Source organism: Momordica charantia (assembly GCF_013281855.1).
Source record: "Momordica charantia cultivar OHB3-1 chromosome 8 unlocalized genomic scaffold, Mcharantia_2.0 BLBB01000008.1, whole genome shotgun sequence".
NCBI classification, from domain to species: domain Eukaryota; kingdom Viridiplantae; phylum Streptophyta; class Magnoliopsida; order Cucurbitales; family Cucurbitaceae; genus Momordica; species Momordica charantia.
Genome location: NW_028275166.1, coordinates 27,815,920 through 27,836,012, shown reverse-complemented (window position 1 = coordinate 27,836,012; position 20,093 = coordinate 27,815,920). Strand labels below are relative to the sequence as shown.

At 32.4% G+C, this 20,093-nt stretch overlaps 2 protein-coding genes across 4 annotated transcripts; both read left to right on the top strand.

The window, feature by feature from the left end:
- The first annotated feature begins 1,460 nt into the window (after nt 1–1,460).
- Nucleotides 1,461–10,697, top strand: LOC111022193 (Zinc-finger domain of monoamine-oxidase A repressor R1 protein). Of its 3 annotated transcripts, none has more exons than XM_022299363.2 (12): nt 1,463–1,962; nt 2,064–2,161; nt 2,266–2,352; nt 2,450–2,618; nt 5,095–5,706; nt 7,305–7,456; nt 7,539–7,736; nt 7,858–7,948; nt 8,034–8,202; nt 8,907–9,017; nt 9,114–9,210; nt 10,360–10,697. In XM_022299363.2, exons 1-12 carry the CDS (start codon nt 1,837–1,839, stop codon nt 10,433–10,435), a joined length of 1,986 nt encoding a protein of 661 aa, XP_022155055.1. In that variant the 5' UTR covers nt 1,463–1,836; the 3' UTR covers nt 10,436–10,697. The 3 variants fall into 3 exon arrangements, 2 of the variants coding, with proteins under 2 accessions (XP_022155055.1, XP_022155054.1); XM_022299362.2 differs by having other exon boundaries at nt 5,014–5,706; XR_015793116.1 differs by lacking the exon at nt 10,360–10,697 and having other exon boundaries at nt 1,461–1,962; nt 5,014–5,706; nt 8,888–9,017.
- Nucleotides 10,698–14,669: 3,972 nt separating this feature from the next.
- On the top strand, nt 14,670–19,300 carry LOC111022178 (Rhomboid-related intramembrane serine protease family protein). The gene is made up of 6 exons (XM_022299343.2): nt 14,670–15,158; nt 16,007–16,184; nt 16,378–16,543; nt 17,356–17,526; nt 17,999–18,153; nt 18,835–19,300. Exons 1-6 carry the CDS (start codon nt 14,732–14,734, stop codon nt 19,079–19,081), a joined length of 1,344 nt encoding a protein of 447 aa, XP_022155035.1. The 5' UTR covers nt 14,670–14,731; the 3' UTR covers nt 19,082–19,300.
- Nucleotides 19,301–20,093: the final 793 nt, after the last annotated feature.

The following is a 20,093-nucleotide window of genomic DNA, read 5'->3' as shown; positions in this document are numbered from 1 at the left end:
TTCAATTAAGGTAAATATTGACCTTCATTAATGAATTTATTATATTTTGAAAAGTGAATTACAATTTAATAATTTTTTCATTTCATGACTATAGATTCTAATCCATGCACATACTTTATTTTTCAATTGATGTTTCCATTTTTCTCTGATTATTTAATTTTTCTGTAGTGTTTCCAATTTTCTGACATTTTAAAAATATAAAACTAAAAGGTTACTAAATATGTTTTGTTTTATGTTCTTTTAAATAAATAATAAAAAATAGGTCAAACATATATAATTTTTATTTAAAAAAAAGTTAAAAATAAAAAATAGAAATCGTTATCAAACGGGCCTACAGGATAAGTTCCATACGGGGACCCATCCCCGCATATGGAGGCTTCAATTTCTTTTCTTTTCTTTTTTTAGAATATACTTATTTTCTTTCTTTAAAAATGTTTTAATCTAAAAAAATTATATAATATATGATAAATGAGTATAATTAAATTTCATTCTGTGCTGCTTTTTAAAATCCAATCAATTTTTAATGGTTAAAAAATTAAAATTCATTAATATATTATTAATATTAAGTTTCTCGCTTGTTGCTTTAAAAAGATGGCAGGGGTGCATTAGTAATAATAATTCGTAATTATTAAGAATTAAATGGTGGAGTTGTAATATCCTTCCCCATCCCTATCGATGACCCGTTTAAAATCCCTAATTTGACCCCGTGCATGGTCAAATTGAAAATTTCCTGATCGGGGTACATGCGGATAAGTCTTACAGGTTTTTTTTTTACGAAGATTTTTAAATATCTAGTGTACCACATGATCTTTTTGGTTTAGTCAATTCAACCAAATAGAAGTGAAGTCTAAACCTCAAAAACTAAAAGCGTCATCTTTTTAAACTTGAGGATGAAATAAAAATATCAAGAGGCAAAATCTCAAAGTTAAAATATGAGCCAAAATCTAAAGTCGTACCAAATTTGTTATTTGCATGTTCAATTGAAAAATACCTAGCTTTAACTAGTCAATACCAAAATTAATTATTATTATTTTTCAAAATTCTTTGTTTTACGTTCTTACCAAACATAACATTCATTCATTGTTGGAATAAAATAGACGGTGGTTGCTCGTTTAGTAATGTTTCCATTCCTTGTTCTTCGTTTCTAATTTTCTTAAAAAATTTAAGTATTTTATAACTAACTATATTTCCTACTTCTCATTTTTTTGGTAGAACATTCTAAAAATTTTGGAAACAACAAAACAAAAAGAAGTTTATTCTTTTTTTTTCCATTTTCAATTTGTTCCAAATAAATAAAAAGATGATTTTATCATATTTAAATTTTAATTCATACAATTCAGCAGAACGTTACCAAACAAATCCTAATTAGTGGAAGTATTTTCCTTTTTCTTTCTGCAACACTTCAAATGAAAGTCAAAATAGGTAAAAATCCTCACACTACTCCAAACTTGAGATAAAACTTGACTCACGCAGTTCAAGTTTGGGGGGAAATTGAATTCTCCCCGAGAAAAATAGGATTCGGGAAAACCCAAAAGATTTCGCGGTTCCCTGAAAGTTTCAATTTCGTTTGGGGTACGGAAATGGTCCATTTCCAGACCTTCAAAAGTGGCGGGAAATCGTTAGTTTTCGCTCTCGATTTTTTTCCCGCCGGAGAAGAAGAAGCTCGAAAACAAATACCACTTCGCAATCGGGAAATGCGAGCTCTTCTTCGTCTCTAGCATCTTGGAAACCCCCATCTCTTCAAGAAAAACAATTTCCACAAAATCCCATTTTCCGCTGCCGGTTCTTGAAGCTGGGCTTCGAAGATTTTGCCCAGAACTGAACTACAGCGAGAAAATGGGAAGCAAGAAGAGGGCTGCTGCCGATGACAACGAGCACAGAGCGAAACGGACCAAATCTCCTGGAGTTCGAGTCATTGGGGGCCGGATCTATGATTCTGAGAACGGCAAAACTTGTCACCAGGTAATTATTGAACTCTTAATTACTTTGTTGTTCAGTTTTTTAGTTGTTTTGAATGTTTATCGTTTCTTATTCTTATTGTTATTTTTTATTGAATGCTGAAGTGCCGGCAAAAAACCATGGATTTTGCCGCATCTTGCATGAACAAGAAAGGCGAGAAGCTGTGTACCATAAAATTTTGTCACAAGTGCCTTTTAAACAGGTTAGATTGTTGATTTCGTGTGTTTATATAGTCTTTACTATTTGATTTTCACTTATTTTTAGTGGTTATGCTCTTATTAAACGAATTTCGTGGGGATATATTAGATACGGAGAGAAAGCAGAAGAGGTGATGCTCATGGAAGACTGGCATTGTCCCAAGTGCAGAGACCTTTGCAATTGCAGCGTTTGCATGTAAGTTTGGAATTACGATTCTTACTCTTCTCTTCATCCATTTTTTATTTGATGAGCTCGGATGATCATGATCTAATTGATAATAGCCATTTTGTAGGAAGAAAAAAGGTCTTAAACCCACTGGTTTGCTAGTACACACAGCCAAAGCAACTGGGTTTTCTTCTGTCTCAGAAATGCTTCAAGTGAATGGTTCTGACTGTCTGGATCGTGATAAGAACATGATAAGCAAAGTTGCTTCACCAAAAAAGCAGGCTTCTGAAAACAAGGTTCGATTTTTTTGTTTTTGTTTTTTTAATGATGATATATATATGGTGTTAAGAAATATATAAAAGATTAAATTTACCATAATCGAGCAGGTGTTCTTGTGTTTGGACCCATGTTATTGCCATTTCTCGAAACATTCGTGGTCGAGTTATGCAGTATTTATAAAATGAGCTCTTTGTCTTTCCTTCTTGTGTCCACCGGGCCTTTTCTTGGCATGATAGCTTGCTGGTTTGTGAAACCATGACGACCCACTTTGTTCATAAGTGCTGCATTGAGAAGAAAATTGTTGCTATCATTGTCGGGAAAGGAAAGAAAAGGAGTATTGTCCTTATGCAAAAGAATCTCTCATTTTCCTACGAACTTGTTTTGTTGTAACCGAGGCTGGTTCTTTGGTTGCCTGATACCATTAATGATCTTATCACCTCTCATCTATAGGTATGAACTATTCATCTCGTAGCAAAAGAACTTAATTTCTAAACAATTTATAAATTAAACATGGATCTGCGTTGAATTTTATAAGAATTAGACAAAAACAATTATAACAGTATCAAGATTTTTGTTGGGGGAATTACAAATAACATATGAAATTGGAGTAAATATTGAGAAATAAACATGTAAACAATTAGGTTGAGGTGCAAGTATCTTGTTCTCTTTAAGGAGATTCAAGCTCTATGTGGTGTATACTTCTTTATCGACTATCGGTGCAGTAAGTCTTCTCTGGCTTGTCTCCTTCAGGAAACAACAACCCCACTAAAACGTGGTGTTGCTCAAACCACTCTATATCTAGAGGTTGAGCTCAAAGTCCCATGACAAAGAAAACTTCTCTTTTGGCCAATTGCTTTTAAAAGAGCAAAAGAAGAAAATAGAGAAAGTAGACAGTTGATAGAAAATATGTTGTATAAGTTTTATAGGTTTTATTTTGAGAGTGGTCAGAGAGGTATTAATAGGAAATTTTAGACGTAGAAATTTAACAAAAAATAAGTTATGAAATCCTTAACCTCTCTTCACCTATGTTTATCTTCTAACTTCCCAAAACTTAAACTCTTAGATTAAGTACTAAAAAGAAGCATATATTTAATTATTAATAAATATTAAAATGTAACAACAATTTTCAATCTTCTCATATTCACATGTATGTGGATCCTAATAGAACTTTCTTGTTAGACTCTATCTAGCACAAGACCAAGGTGGGTGAAAACTGCCTTGAAGACTCTTCATTTTTCAACTCTATAAAAGGAAGGGAAAATTTATCGATATCTTTTTAAAAAAGAAAAAACTTAATTAATCAAACTTGGCTTAGCTCAAAGGTCTTATCTATGTTGGGTTTGTAAGGGAAATGCAAACAAAGTCCCATATTTGCTAGGCAAGAGAATGATTCATGGTATCTAGATGAGAACAATTATCTCAATTGGTATGAGATATTTTGGGTGAAACCTAAAGCAAAGTCGTGAGGGTTATGTCCAAAGTAGATAGTATCATACCATTATAGAGATATTTGGGGTATCGTTGTCCTTAACAAGTGGTATCGGAGCTATGATCTAAGTCTAATTGTGTTGGTGAAATGCTTGGGTGTCGACAAAGAAGTGGTGAGTCTCGGAAGATGTAGTTATGATGTAATTTGTGGTTGTGCTCTATCAAGGTGTATGGAGCCTTGGATAAGATCAAATTCTCGTTTGATTCGAGAATGGACAGAAGGTTGACAACTTGAAGAGAGACTCGGTGGTACTTTGCTCGAAGGGGAATTATTGGGTTTGTAAGGAGAATGCAAACAAAGTTCCACATTAGCTAGGCAAGGGAATGATTCATGGTGTATAGATGATGACAGTTATTTCTATTGGTCAAAGTCGTGAGGGCTATGCCCAAAGTGTACAATATCGTATCATTGTGGAGATACTTGGGGTACCATTATCCTTAATAATTTATACAATTAGAGTACTATTCAAATTTATAATTTTATATTTTATATATCTTATATATTAAAATATTATTATTTGAGTTTTACACGAGTTACCTTGTCAACCAAATGTAGTAGGGTCAGACGGTTGACTCGTGATTAGTTGGGTGCGCACAAGCTGGTCCGGACACACGGATTTCAAAAAATAAATAAATTATTTTATGCATTGTAGTACTAGTTACGTCTATGAATGTAATCACAACATGCAAGTCAACTTGTCAACTTTTCACAAGTTGTTCATAATTATGAGTGTCAAAAGTCCATTTTACCCTTGGGTTATTATATCTTATACCAATGGAGTTTTGGTTGTTTTATGTGGTGTGTAATGCATGTTTCTCTCGTGTCCTACAAAAGATATGTGTATGCTACAGGATTTGCATCCAGGTTTGTTTGCCATGTCTTTGTGCTCTTTCATTTACAAAGATCACATGCTTTTTCAACAGGAGTGTGTCATGATTTCACCAAGGAAACAAGGGAAGGAAAATTATTTAAATGGAAATAATGAGTCGAACTTGAATTTGCAGAATCAAACTCCAAAATCTGATAAAAAGAAGTTGAAGGAAATGAAGCATGAAGAACTAAGAGAAATATGCAATGGAAATAAGGTTGATGTTAAATGCTCGACGAAGAGCAGTCCAACAAAATCCAGCTTAGAGGAAAGTTCTAAGGAACAAACTGAAGCAAATGGGAGGAATGGCTCTCTTCCCTCAAAGAAAAAGGGCTCTAAAAAGAAGACCTCTAAGGATGCGGCCTCTGATGTTAGCAGACCCAAAGATGCCAGAGAAAAAAACAGTCCGTGTCATGAGGATGCAAAAGCACCAGATGCTATGAAAGAGGAAGACAGGAGGTACTCAAAGGATGTTTCTAACCATCTGATTACAGCAGAAGGCACAAAAGAAGAAACAACTTTGGATATTCACAAAGATGCGAACAATAATAAAACCAGGGTCAAAGACAAGCCACTAACAATGTCCCAGGAAAATATGAAATGCACTGTGAATGGGAACAAGGAATTTGTTGCCTGTGTCTCTTTGCCTCTGGGTTCAAGGTTAACGACTGTAGCAGAGCTTGAACTGACTACAGAAGATGTTGGTCATGCCTTGCAGTTTTTAGAATTCTGTGCAGCTTTTGGAAAGGTATGTGTATGTCATTTTGGTTTCAATTAATTATTCAAGCAAAGTTATCCAATCCTCCAAAATCATTGTTCACTTTTCAATTTTTATTTTACTGCCTCAGTCATGTATTATTATGTTCTAATGGTTTTTTTTAATTAATTTCATTATGACTTAGAAGTTGCAGTCTCTTTTACTAGGAGTTCAACTGTTAACCAAATACCATCATGCTCTTTGGTATTGCTATTTTGATTTTTGATATGCATATGCTGGCCTAGTGTATTAAATAAAACTCTAATTTGGTTGCTGTAGGATCTTATGGACACTAGTTAGTGGTTTGCTATAAAAGGTGGAAGATTACTAGCCTACTTAGATCTTAATGCATTGAAGTACATGGTTTATCATTACAATCTAGTTTGCACCATCAGCCTATTTTCACTAATAAAGGACTCTTACCAAGTATGGTTGTAACACTGTAACTTTCCTGCATTTGAGCCAGAGGGAACTTCAGTTCCTTATTGAGATCAATTAATTATTTGTGCACGCCTTGGATGCTGGACTTTTCTATCTATTTGGGGCTACAACTGCAAGTGTGTGCTTTGCAAGAATGCTTAAGAGGATTTTGTGGCATTGTCAGTTCATCAGGATATCTGGGGTGTTTCTTTGAGGTGCCTTGGGTTCGTAATAGGGATTGTTGTGCTATGTTGGAAGAAGTGCTTTTATTCTTTCCTTTTTGTAAGAAGAGAAGGTTCTTGTGGCAGACTTGTTTTTGTGCTATTTTGTGGAAGATTTGGATTGAGAAAAACGAGAATCTTTAGGGGGTGGAAAGAGATAGAAAGTTTGTTTGGAGTTCATTAGATGTAAAACTGCCTTATGGAGGTTGGTTTCGAAGTTATTTTGCAACTATAAGTTAGGAGTGATATTTTGGATTGGAGGCCCTTTCTTTAGGTCGGTTTAGGGTCTCCGGTTGTTGGGCTAGTTCATTTTGTGTGCCCTTGTATGTGTTCTTTATCTTTCAATTTTTTCTCAATGAAAAGTTCGGTTTCTTATAAAAAAAATATATTTGTACATGCCTTATAAAATTGATATGTATCTAAATCCCAACAACCATAAATGGTATAGAAAATTTTGAAGACATTCAAATATGAAGTTAACCAATGATCTATGCTTAAGAGTGCAAGCAAGATAGAAAAGAGAGAAGAACAAGAAGAGAAGATTACAGGCAATGTATAGAGGTTCTCTTAGCAAAGGAAAAAAAAAGACAATGTATGAAGGTTCGAAATGAGTTTCTACGTTCTCTTTTGATTAATGGTCAATATTAACAAATGTTTTTTATTCCCTCTCTATCTATCTCTCTCTTTTGAGAACTCGCCACTCGCTAGTTTGGTCTGTGATATATCTCCAGTGTTTTCTTTAATGCCCAGAAGTTCGGTTTCTGTTAGTGTTGGGTCATATCTTACAGTTGTAAATCATCCATAAGTAAAAGAAATATTACAATAAAATTTTCTTCTTTATTACTTGTTTAATTGTATACGGGTTCATAGTTTTGTGCTTTGGGCTGGACCATTGCACCATATTTGTTGATTTTCTTTTCCCTTGGTTTCCTTTTTATTTTTGGATAGGCTCTTAATTTAAGGAAAGGGCATGCTGAGTCTGTACTCAAAGACCTTATGCGGGATAGAACTCAGAGAAGACGGGGCCGAGTGTATGATTCACTAACTGTTCGATTTCATATTCAACTCCTGTCTCTGATATTGAAGGATATGGATGAAGAGTATGGCCATAAACTGAGGCTTCTTTTATTTTTATTATTTGATATGACATATGATATAGCCTTTACCTTCATCTGTTCTTAGGTCTGCTATCTCTAGTCCCACAAATGATGGAAGCTCATGGTTGCTGGCTTTGAAGAAATGCATTTCTGCATCCACATTTAAGTTGGATGATCTCAAACCAGATTACTTTGATAGAGGTGACAGTTGCTATGATGACTTGGACTTCTCAAGAAAGCTCCGGCTATTGACTTACCTATGTGATGAGGCTCTCAATACTACGTAAGTAAAGCCATACAATATGCTATTGGAACAGGTTGGGATGTTTTACAATCTGCAAATTATTTTCAGTAGGTAAGTTACTGCGCTGATGGCCAAATTTTTATTCCTATTTTCCTCCCAGAAAATTGAGAAATTGGATTGATGAACAAAACGCTAACTTTGTTGAGGAACAAAAGGAAGCAAAAGAAAAACTTGCTGCACTGAAGGATAAGGTGGCATAAGTTAGCAGTGACGTCTACAAAGATTGTAAGTGATGTGCCTTCAATTTTAAATTGATTTTCTGTCGTTTCTTAACAGGAGAAACAAGCTAAGCACAAATTGCGAGATGAGTTGGCCAAAGCTCTTATTGCAAAGAATGGTATTCCCCTTACAATTGCAGAGCATGACGCTATTGTTTCACAAATGAAAAGAGACGTAGCTGGAGCTCAATCTGAAAGACTTGTTGAATTGGAAGTGGCATCAAAGAGTACGCTCTGGAATTCTTGCCATTTTAATTATTTGTTTAATTTAATTGGCCTGAACGTAAACGAGGAATAGGCATCATAATGCGTCAATTTTACTATGAAGGTGGTTGGGAGTTGACTAAAAAGTGGTTGCTTGGTTCAGTGAAAAAAAAGCTGATTTAAAGTGTGCTTTTTTGGTAGCAGGGTGAGCGTGAGTCCCCCAGATCATAAAAAGTGTATTCAAATACTTGTCTGAGAAAGTAAACTGTCACTATATTAATTTTCAATTTGTGTAATTGATACCAGAATCAGTTCTTTAGTTGAAACTGAAATCATGAATACTTCCGACATATAGTAAACCAGATCCATGAGATGATATGTGATTTTAATTTTGGGAAATAGTTTTCTGAAGGGATTTTTAGATAACATAATGGTTGAAAAAAGAGTGGATGATAGTGGAATAAAACAAGTTTCAAGCTCGATAAACAGTAATGAAATTCGACATGTTACATGTTTCAGATATGTAGGTGAGGGTAAACCATGGTGATGTTATGGTTTGGAATCTTCTTTCCTCTTTTCCCCATTGAGTATTCTGTATTACCAATCTGTTTTAGTGCATTGAGTCTAGTTTGTTTCTGATAGGAAGTATAGAGAGAGATGATTGTTGAATACAATTTTTTCTTCATCTTTTAACATGGCAGATATCAGTAAACTATTATTTTTGTAGGAAAACAAAGATCAGATGCTACTAGGACAGTTCCCATAATTTTGGATGCTAATGGTCGTGTATTTTGGAATTTAAGAGGCTTTGCTGGTGAAGGGAATATATTGTTACAAGGTCAGTTTAAAATCCTTTTTGTAATTTCAGCAGAGAACCTGAATTGTCACTTTTGAGTTTTTTTTTTTTTTTTTCAAAACAACTTTTGAATTCTAGATATGGAAAGCTGGGAAACAGTCAATCCAAGCGAAAAGTGGTCTATGTATAAAGGCGAGCAGAAACAAGAAATAGAAAGATACATTTCTTCTTTAAGGTGATTATTACTTTCCAATTTTGATTTGTTATGAAACTTTCACGTAGTTTAGTTCTTGTTTTCAAGTTATAACAGTTTTGATTGGACTTTTGATTCTATACATGTGTCCAAACCAATCAGAACATGATGCCAAAGATTTCTCAAATGTGTACAAGTTATTGTACTGTTTCGTTATTCCTTATATGGGATGATAGGCCCGACGGTAACAATACTAAATCGTGATTGTTTATGAAGAACATAATGTTCGATCAAATATTTTAAGAACATGGTTTGATGCTTTATTCTACTCATTGGATTTGAAATAATGTGTGATTTGAGCCTGCAGCATGTTTCTGTGCCCTGCCCTCCTTTCAGCCTCTTCTTGACTTCCAAATAAATACAACACTAACTCTTCTAAAATCTTCTTGAATATTCAACACATCTTGAATATACTGCACTAATTCCTTCCCGAAATATTTTAGAGATCGTAAATAAGTACCTTAGAAAGTTCTAGAAATATCTTAGCATAGCTTGAAATTTATGAATTCCTTTGAAATTGGTTAGATTTTCAAAGAAAATATCTAAGGTACATCTATATTTTGGATCTAATAAGAATCTAGAAAAATATTGTTAGGATCTCTTATTAGTAAATAGGAGGCTCAGTCCCTACATATTGGGAAAGTGAGTGAAGGAGTTAATGAGGATATAGGAGGCTCAGTCCCTACATATTGGGAAAGTGAGTGAAGGAGTTAATGAGGATTAGAGCCTGAGTCTGTATTCTCTTAAAAGTGACCACAGATGTTCTTAATGAATGAGTTCAAACCCTATGATGACCACTTATCTTAAGAATTAATTTTTGTGTTTTCCGATACTAAATGTTATAGGGTTAGGTGACTGTTTGAGGTGGGCGTAAGTTGGCCTGATACTCACATATATAAAAAAAAAATAATAGAACAAAAGCTTTTTCTTGAAGCGCTTCTTTCTTCTGCAGCTGATGCTTTTAAGATTATGCTTTTCTGAACTAATGATGTTAAATTGCTTCTGCCATTTGCTAATTACTGAGTCAATGGAGCTTCCTAATATAGCAATCAGTATTCTGTCTCCAAGATCTTATAGATTTTGCTGCTCAAAGATGTTTGTGTTTTGTTTTTGGGCCTTGGATCAATCCAGGATGAAGAGGCTTAGACTAGTGCAAGCAGCTCAAACTCTTCCAGATGGAAGCAGTGTGGCAGCTTCAATCTGTTGACATTTCCCATCTCTGACCCAAAAAAAATTATTTGGCACAGAGGGTAACCTTACAGCTACTCTCAGCTGTTTTTTTGTACACACAAATCATCTGAAAACCATGATTTGGTAGTAAGTTTGAAGATATTTGAAGAGGGAATCCATTGTAGGATACAACTGGTACTTAATTTGTATTGGATTTATCTCCTGCGTCGATGCCATATGTGTCGATGGAAATTTGATGCTTTGGTTATGACACGTAATTTCACAAAATGTTTTAGAAATCTGAGGATTGATTCTCTCATCACTACTGCTTTTTTCCCAAAATGTGAAAGGTACAAATGGGTGGAGAAATTTCAGGTTGTAGTACAAGTGTGGTGGAGCTGAGGAAGGCTTTATTACTGCCTCTAAAATCATTTTTCATTTCTGTAATTTTTATTGAAATTGTAATTTGGTGAAATTACAATCAGCTAGTTTAATTTTGGTTATTATATTTTAAAAAGTTTTTGTTTCTGTTATTATGCCTTACTATACCCTTTTGCGTGAAAAAAGAAAATCCATTTTTACTCCTATACATGAAAAGTTGTATTAATTTTCAAATTTTAAGTCCCATCCCATTGGACTCTAAATTTAGACAAGTTTGTTGAAATTTTTATCTTCTATTTCATTTTTCTTTTTGCTAATTTACTCGTTAGTTTTAACTAAACATTATGTAAATGATCCTATAAACTCATTAGTTTAATGAAAATCAAATTTTGCATAAAATTAATTAGTTGGAGTGATTTACAAAATCTACCATTAACAAAACTTAACAAATTTTATTAAAAAATAAGAAAAGCTCTCATGTCTTTTTTCTATTAAAAATTTGTATGTTTGATAACAATTTTTTGTTATTTGTTTTTAAAAAAACAGAAAATCAAACATGTTTGGTAACCATTTTAGTTTTATGTTTTTAAAAAGTTGGAAAATTGAAAACATAAATTAGAGAGAGAAAATTCGATGTAGAGTAGAGATGACGATGTTGTGGGTGCGAGTGAGGATGCTCTTCTCTATTCTCGTGCTGGTGAAAATTTTTAATCCTCGTCTCCACCTTGTTCTTCAATCTGAGAGATATTCTCGAGAAAAATTATCGATTTTATAATTGTTTTTAATTATTTTTAGAATTTTAAAAATAAAAAATGCAATAATATATATTAATTATTTAAAAAATGGAATCGGGGACGGGGTCGGGACATGCATTTCCTATTTTCGTTGCCCGATCTTACAGAAATTTTTGTCATCCCTAATGTAAGAGACATGAAAATACAAGTTTAGAAATATGTAAATAAACTTTTAGAAGATAAATTTTAGAGAGATAAAAAAATTATTGAAAAAAAAGTTAAAAGACAAAAAGAGAAATATTTTAGAGGAAACAAGTAAAGTCGAGAGGAATAGATATGTGGAAACAATTTAGAAATAAAAACAAGATTCAAAATATAATTTTCAAAAAATAAATACAGAGATAAATAAAAGTTATAGTGAAAGAAAATTGAACGAGAAGAAAAATATAATTTTCAAAAGAAAAAAAAGATTAAGAAAAGAAAGAAAAGTTATAAAAGACAAAATTTGAGAGAGAGAAAAATTTAAAAAAATATTAAATTTTTAGAGGGAGAAATGAAACTGATTTGTTAGAAAAAAAATAAAAAATAAAAAAACATGGAGATCCAAATTTTGGGGAGAAAAATAATAATAAATATTCAAAATATGAAAATTTTAGAGAGAGAAAAATAAATTTTGTAGAGAGAAATTTAGAAGAAGAAAAAATTTAGAGTGAAAAAGAAATTTTTTATTGATAAATATGAGAAAGAAAAAAAAGTGGAGTATTAGAAGAAAAAATCAGATTTGAAAAATGGGTGTTTTTTTTTTTTTTGAAATTTACATAGAATTTTAAAATAAGTTTTGAAAAATAAAAAATAGAAAATTGAATTGATTATCAAACAATCTGTTTTTAAAAAACTAAAAAATCAAAAATCAAAAACTAAAAATGAAATAGTTATCAAACTGGTCCTAAATGTTTCAATTTGAGTTCCTTGAGTTCCTACGATTTTAATATCAATATTGAGTTACCAATGCCAAGCCTAATATTAAAGATTTTTATTTATCAATTGAACACTTTTTTTTTGAAGAAAGATGCATTTAATTAAGCCACTAGGGCAACGGTTGAAAGGGAATCCCCTTTTACAAGATCCATTAACCAAGAGGGGAAGGGAAACTGCCATAAACACGAGGATGAGGCCGAAATTGCCCATTTGGCTAAGGAATGCGCACAAAAATTACATGAACGGGGGGAGTGCATGAAAGAAATTGATTCGAAAGCTAGGGCTATCGATCGAATTTCCATAATCCAATTCATTTCTTCTCCCATCGTAAACAGATCTTCTTGAACGAGGCGAATGGCTTCTTGGCAATCAAATTCTACAACCAGACGAGTGTAACTCCGTGAGGCAGCGAGTTTTAAAGCTTCCAAAATTCCTCTGATTTCGGCAAAAAGAGGGTTCAATGGAATCGACAGAAACACTGATTTCGCTATCAACAAAACCCCCAAATGGTCTATGATAATAAGACCTAGCCCTGTTGATGTAGAACGGTAGGCTGCATAAGAGTTCACCTTCATAGCTGAGTCGCGAGGAGGAAGCCAACGACAAGATGGGAGAGGGACCGAACTCTGCTGCGGTGAGATTCTCTTATTTTCTTGAGCCTGTGAGTAATTCTGAAAATAAGAACTAATCCAATTGCACCTTAAAAGCAGGGGTGGAGACAGAAGTACCATGGGCCATAGAATTTCGATTTATCAATTGAATACTTAAAAATGGTAGACTCATCACATCTTGAATTCATGCAGTTGCCAACAATGCCCAACCAATTATGTATACTTCTTCTTATTCCTCAATTTGAGAGTAAAACTGACCTAAAAGACATAAATAAATATTCGTTTGTTAACGTTCGTATTTTTTGTTCCTGTTTTTTCTTCATTTTAATAAAGAAAAATAAATTACATGGTCCCAACATCAATGAATTCAAGTATGATAAAATAATATTTTTATTTATGTTTTGAAACAAAATTGAAAATGGGAAAGAAAGTAGAAACTTGTTTTGATTGTTTCCAAACTTTCAATACAATTTTGAAAATGTTCAGAGAAAAAGAGGAGAAATAAGAAACATAGTGAGTTGCAAAATGCTTAAATTTCTTATGAAAATAAAAAACGAGAAACAAGAAACAGAAATATCATCAAACGAACCCAAAGTAACTAGAAAATGAACTAGAATATCATCCATATATGAGCGAATAGATAATAGAACACGTAGTCGATTTTTCTTCCACACACAACTCATCAAAGACCGATATTAGATTTTCATCATCTACAAACTTTTTCCTCTTTCTTTGGGGAAAAAAGTTATCCTAAAAGCATGTCAGAACAATCTACTATTTTTGGTAATGAAAATTATATATATACATAAATAAACAAGGCTAAGATAAATCAAGGGTTCAGAAAATAGGTTCAAACTCTATAATAATGACCACTTACATAGGAATTAAATTGTCTCTATATTTATTTGGTAACCAGATATAGTAGAGTCAATTAACATCCCTGAGATTGATAAGAAAACAAGTTGGGAAAGGGATGTAAGAGAAAGGCAGGGAAAAGAGGAAAAAAAATAAAAGAAACAAAAGTCACATAAGAAAAAATTAATTAAAAAAAATCGACCATTTAAGAACATTTCCAAATTTTAAGGACCAAAAGTGTATGGATGACCACCTACCTTAAAAATTAGTAATTCCGACGTGTTTTTCTATACCAAATGTTGTGAGGTCTGACGATTGTCCCGTAAGATTAATCGATATGTATGTAAATTGGTCCATATATCCATAGACATAAAAAAAAAAAAGAAATCTCCTGGACCAAAATTGAATTTGCCCAAATAAACATACATGTGTATATATAACTTTTTCTAAAATGGCTGACTGTAAATGTCAGCCAGACAAAGCTGATGGCTGAGAACAGTTTTGACCCTCTTAGCTGCTGAGGTGGCAGACAAAGACCTTCAAAATCCCAAACCCAATCCAGTACTGGGTGGGGTCCACTAAGATTTTTCACATGTGGTCGAAAGGCCAATAGCAGTGCAGTAATGCAACACGTGGCATGATCTTAATGGATTAGCAGAGATAAGGCAGGATTACCTAGATTCTTTAAACCCCAAATGATCTTTAACAAAACAAATCCCATGCAATTAATGAACTCCAAAAGCCTCTGCAAACTTTTCAAAACCTCTCCTTGTAATGGCTGTTGTTCCAACCATATACTATGCCCGATATCATAACGACTCGATCAATCCAATCCAAATCATTTTCGGGTCGAACAAGCTAGCCTACAACGTTTGCGCGTGCAGTCCCGTTTTAAAGAACCCACCAAGTATTTTGAACCGCAAACAATGGCCGGAGATATCGAGTTACGGTCCGTCTGCCATTTCGATCACGGCGGAGACAAGAAAGTCTAGAAGAGGGTTTGAGCCACATGCTTGGGAGTGTAGCAGTACCAATGAGAAACAGTTGAGATCATTGGGCTCCTATTTTGGAAGGCTCAAAGGTGGTGGAAATAAGAGAAAATTTGATTCTTTGGAGAAGATTGAGGTGCTTGATACTGGTCAGTTCACAGCAAAGAAGGAGCTGCAATTGCTTGATGATTATTTTGAAAAAGTTGATAAAGGTAAATTCTTTTTTGATATATATCCACATCATAGGGAATGCTATATTGTTGATCACTTTAATCTCTCTCTACAGACACGCACATTAGAAATCACTTTTGGTTCAAATACTTTCATTGAAGTAACGATCTAGTCTCTAAAGTTTAGTTCATATGCTTTCAAATTTGTAACAATTTTAGTCTCTAAACTTTAATATGTAACAATTTAATTCTTGTAGTTTATAATTTGTAACGATTTAGTCCCTATTGCATGAAAAATGTTGTTAAGATTTAGCGAAATTTCTTATATATATAGATCAGTAAATAATGAAGAATCAAATGTGTTTATAAACTACAGTGCCTAAATTGCTATATAATGAAAATCGACACTTAATTTTAATAATATTTTCACAGTAGGAACTAAATTATTGTTACAAATTTGAATTTGTCTTAAAAACCTTATACCTAATCAAACATAACCCATGTAGGTTTAAATATATATTTTTTCTAAATATATACAAAATGTTTGTGAGGTCGGGGATCAAAATGAAACCGACGTGAAAGTTCAAAAACTAAAATAGGATTTGAACTTAATTAAATTAACTCACGATTTTAAATCTTGACTTCTATTATCATGATGCTCTACTAAAATTTTAAAAATTTATCAAATGTTAATCAATTTGATAGGTTATGATCAATTTAATCAGTATATATATTTAATGTACAGTGATTTTGAAAATTACAAAAAATTTCAATTATCAAGTTGGCTGATGAAGCTTTTAGTACCTTCCTTTGTTCTTAATCCCCAAACACCCTTTCAATATCTTGCAAATTGAAACTATTTCTGAATATGGTATCTATAATCCCTACAGATAAAGACCTGCACAATCATACTCTATCTGCTTTTGATGAACAAAATGAAGGCAAATTGTTCTTCACATCATCCCCTTTTGAAGATCAAGAAGAAAATACACCGATACGACATGAGCGATTGAATGATACGATTAGCACAACCGTCCAAGAAGACGAAATCAGTGACCTCTACTTAATGTAAAGTTCAAACTTAACTCATAAGATTTACATATTGATTTTTAAAATAAGTAATTTTAAGCTAAGTACATTGAAATTTTGAAAAATGCTTTGAAACTCGCTTTTTTATTGATGTTCGACGCATAATATATGGTCTAATATGGTTGCTAACGCTACCGTGCTCGGTTTTTTTCCTTTCTTTTTTTGAATGCAGAAGTAGCTTGGTTTCTGTAAACATAGCGGTTTTCTTGTTTGAAATAGCAAGTCCAGTAAAAAACTCAGAGCTGCAACTCTTTTCACTCCCCTCTGTATATGGAGCAAAGATAAATGAGTTGATTCTTGTAGGAGAGTGGTGGAGGCTTGTGACGCCTATGTTTCTGGTACAAGATTGATATAAACTCGGTTCGTGTTTCTGTTCTAGATCTGTTTTCCGTGTTTATAGTCTATCGAAAGCAGTTTTCAAACTTCTGAAAACACTTAAAAATGCTTTGATTATTATTTAGGACATGTTTGGAAGTGATTTTAGTATAAGTAGAATCACTTTCACCTATGTCAAAATTACTTCAATTTTAATAGGTTGTTATTCTAACGGTGTTTATAGGATTGAGACGATGAAGTGCTTTTTCACCTATTCAAAAGTCAATCCAAACTCATTTTAAAAGAGTTTGCTCTTGCAATTAAACTGCAAATCTTTGCTAAAATAAACACGGTTAAATTACAAATTTAGTCCTTGAACTTTAGAAGGATCGTCTTTCAATAGATCCCTGAATTTTAAATAGTGTCTAATATATTTTTAAATTTTTTATTTTGGGTAGATTCTTAAATTTTCAATTTTGCATGTCAATTAACAATTTGTTTTTTTTTTAATTCAAAGTCCTGATAAATACAAGATTAAAAGTTGGATTTTCTTAGACAAAATTAATTTAATGTCTAACAGATTTGCTATTTTAGAAGATGTTGAATATGTTATAGACTTATTATTAGACATAGAATCGAAAGTTTAGAGATTTATTAGATGACACAAATTTTAAATACAGCGGACCCATTTCATGTTGAAAATATTCTTTTCTCTTATATATTATCAAATTTAAGATCCTTTATATAATTATATTGTTAATAATGGGACTAATTGTAATGTATTTGAAAAAAGCTTTTTTTTTTTTTTTTTGACATTTAACATGTGTTGATGCAGCATTCAGGAGTTTTTCATGTTGGTCTCAGTTGTTGGGCACTTCTTACATTTGGTCGTCAAGTTTGCAGAGAATATGGTCCCTTTACATTTTTCTTGATCTATGTCTTGGGAGGAGTTTCTGGCAATTTCACAAGCTTCCTCCATACTCCCGAGCCGACGGTTGGTGGCACGGTAAACATTCTTTTCTCGATCTCGAGATCGATAAATTCATTTCCATGTTTCATAAGCCAGTCCAGACGCTCACGATATTAAGAGAAAAAAAGGACATCTTTAAACATGTCTGACAAATTCAATGTTTGGTAACGTTTGTATTTGTCGTATTTATTTTCCTATTTTTCAATCAAAAAACATAATTTAGTTTGACAACCGTTCCTTATTTCTTTTTCTTTTTTATTATAGAATTATATTTGGTAACCACTTCTAGTTTATTGTTCTCTGAAATTTTAAATGAAAAAAATTAAAGTTTTAATATGAAAGTTAAATTTCAAATAAAATATTCAAAATTTACATTTTATATTTATTATGTATTTTATAAGTAAAAAGTGATAATATAATGTATTTATTTATGTTTTGGAAAAAACTAAAAACAATAAACGAAAAACTTGATTTCGTTGGTGTAACTATATGATCACACTTTGTGCAGGGGCCTGTGTTTGCCATGATTGGAGCTTGGCTTAGTTACCAATTTCAAAACAAAGGTGTGATTGCAAAGGATGTTTTAGACAACATGTTTTTAAAGGCAATAATTGCAGCTGTCATCAGCTCAATTTTAAGCAATATTGGTCCAATTGATGAATGGTAACTAAAACTCTCTCCTTCCAAACTAAGGTCTTATCGTTTAATTTGTTTTGTTCTCTCTAAAAATTAAGCCATTTCTACTTGGATGTTTCTTTGTTTTGTTATCTACTTCGTTTACATATTCGTAAAATTTGAAATAAAGCATTGTTTGATAATTTTTAGATTTGTGATTTTTAAAATTGAGCTTACTTTTTCACAATTTCATTTTTTAGAAGGTAATAATACACAGAAACTCAAGTAATAGTAGTGTTAGAAGTTTAATTTAAAAAAAAAAGAAAATGAAATGATTATCAAATAGGACTCACAAATATGACCCAAGTTTTTTGTTTTTGTTTTTTTTTTTAATTTTCATTCAAATTAAAGGTTGAGTACGACCCCTAGTAATGAGTTTGAGATGACTTTTGAAAGAAGTGATTTTGGGGAAATATTTTTTCTATAAACACTATTGGAAGAAATCTTGAAGGTAAGTTTAGAGCGTCTTCTTAAAAAAAAGTACTTTTTATAAACACTTTTAGTGTACTTTTAAGTGGAATACTTCTTCTACAAACACTCTTAGGAAAAAAAAACACCATCGTGTTTCCTTTAAAAGCAAAATAATTTTGATTATTTTCAAAATCACTTTGAGTCTTTTCAAACCCACTCGAAGAAGTCACTAATGTTTCACCCAATTGAATGTTGTAGGACCCATACAGGAGCCGCGTTTAGTGGGATGGTGTACGGGTTTTTGACACCCCCAATAGTAGAAGTGGACGATTCTTCTTCTTCGTCTCCTTCCTCAAGGAGAGGCCAACAAGAGGGAATCAAACTTGTTAGAAAGTATGCTGATCCTTGCAAATCATTTGCATTTTTTGCTCTCTTCATTTTGGTATTCTTCTCTTTGCCCTTCTTTATTCAACCTCCTCCCACCACATTCCCATTAAATCTATGACATTTGGGAAGTTTTAGTTCAAGTTTGGGTGTGGTTTTAGAGCAAAATAATTAAGCAACTCTATGGTGTATGAGTTTGTAAGGCCATGATGTGTAGGCTATGATTTTTTAACTTTCAAAAGTTTTATTTTAGTTTGTTACTTTAATAGTTGTAATAATTTTGTATTGACATCCAATATCTATTCAACTAAATGTAGCTTCAAATAGTTGTCCATGTAAACCATTGTCTTATTGAACAAATGAATAAAAAATATGCATAAGTAAAATTTTTATTATATAATTAATAAAAAAAATATTGATTCAATTTTATGTTTAATAAATCAACGTATAAGAAGGTCTAATAGATCCTAAACTTTCGATTTTATATCTAACATATTTGACATTTATTAAAACTTTAAGATATTTCAATTTTATGTCTATTAAGTCTCTAGATTTTAAAAAATATATTTAAGTCAATGACTTAACAAGCATAAAGTTGAGAGTTTAAAAATTTTTTAGACAATCTTCAAAGTTTGAAAATTCTTAGAAGTTCATATTCATTTAACCAATGAATTTTTTAACATAAAGTTCAAATGTTGCCACATGCAAGAGACAACTATGCCTGCCATTAATCTCGAATATGTTATGAAAGAAAATGAACCATACCATTCATCTCAAATATGTTATGAAAGAAAATGAACCATCCACAAAAGGATTCGATATCAATTTCCACAAATATTTCCAAATCGACATTGACTTCTACCATCAATTGCTACCAGACAGCCACCCTTCCACCTTCTCAACTTTTTTTTTTCTTTTTCTTTTGATGTTCGAGTGTGTCCGGACTAATTTACACCCACCCCAGACTAAACTCACAAAACAACCATCTAATCCAACAAAATTTGGTGTCGAAAAACACAGAAATTTACTAACTCCTAAATTCACAGAAATTTACTAATTCCTAAATTTACAAATAGGTTGACCATCATAGACTTTGAAGTCACTCTTTAATTAACCTGACCCCTTTACGCTTC